Source organism: Penaeus monodon, chromosome 21, assembly GCF_015228065.2.
Source record: "Penaeus monodon isolate SGIC_2016 chromosome 21, NSTDA_Pmon_1, whole genome shotgun sequence".
NCBI classification, from domain to species: domain Eukaryota; kingdom Metazoa; phylum Arthropoda; class Malacostraca; order Decapoda; family Penaeidae; genus Penaeus; species Penaeus monodon.
The window spans coordinates 15615916-15616318 of record NC_051406.1 but is presented as its reverse complement, the minus strand read 5'-3'; the positions used below and the strand labels follow the sequence as shown (position 1 = coordinate 15616318).

At 40.2% G+C, this 403-nt stretch overlaps 1 protein-coding gene across 1 annotated transcript in view; it reads left to right on the top strand.

The window, feature by feature from the left end:
• LOC119586272 (nuclear pore complex protein DDB_G0274915-like) overlaps nucleotides 1-403 on the top strand; it is a gene marked incomplete in the record, with an annotated part of 20387 nt that overhangs the window by 8822 nt on the left and 11162 nt on the right. Inside the window, 1 exon segment of the mRNA XM_037934977.1 lies at nucleotides 57-255. Coding sequence (XP_037790905.1) covers nucleotides 57-255 — 199 coding nt within the window.

The following is a 403-nucleotide window of genomic DNA, read 5'->3' as shown; positions in this document are numbered from 1 at the left end:
GGCATAGACACAGGACCAGTCTCATTAACTGTACCATTGATGCATTCTTTTTCCAGAGATTACCTGGAGGAGACCCAGAATCGAGGGAGCAATAGTACTCCGAATGGTGGGGGTGAGAAACGTGCTCTGGACCTCAGTCCTGGGGCTCAGTCTAACACCCACCAGTTAAGCCCAGAGAACAAGAGGCGTTGTGTGCTTGATCCCATGATGGCTTCATTCTCCTCATCGAAGCATATGGAGCTAAGAATGTCTCAGGTATTCTGATATCTTTGTCACTACCGTGAAATTTTAAAAACTACTAATTCAAAGAATGTGATTTTATAAAAACTCTTTCATAAAAAATCCTCTTATTTTGTAATACAGTCTATTTTTAAAATGTGACATGATAAACCAAATGCTTATT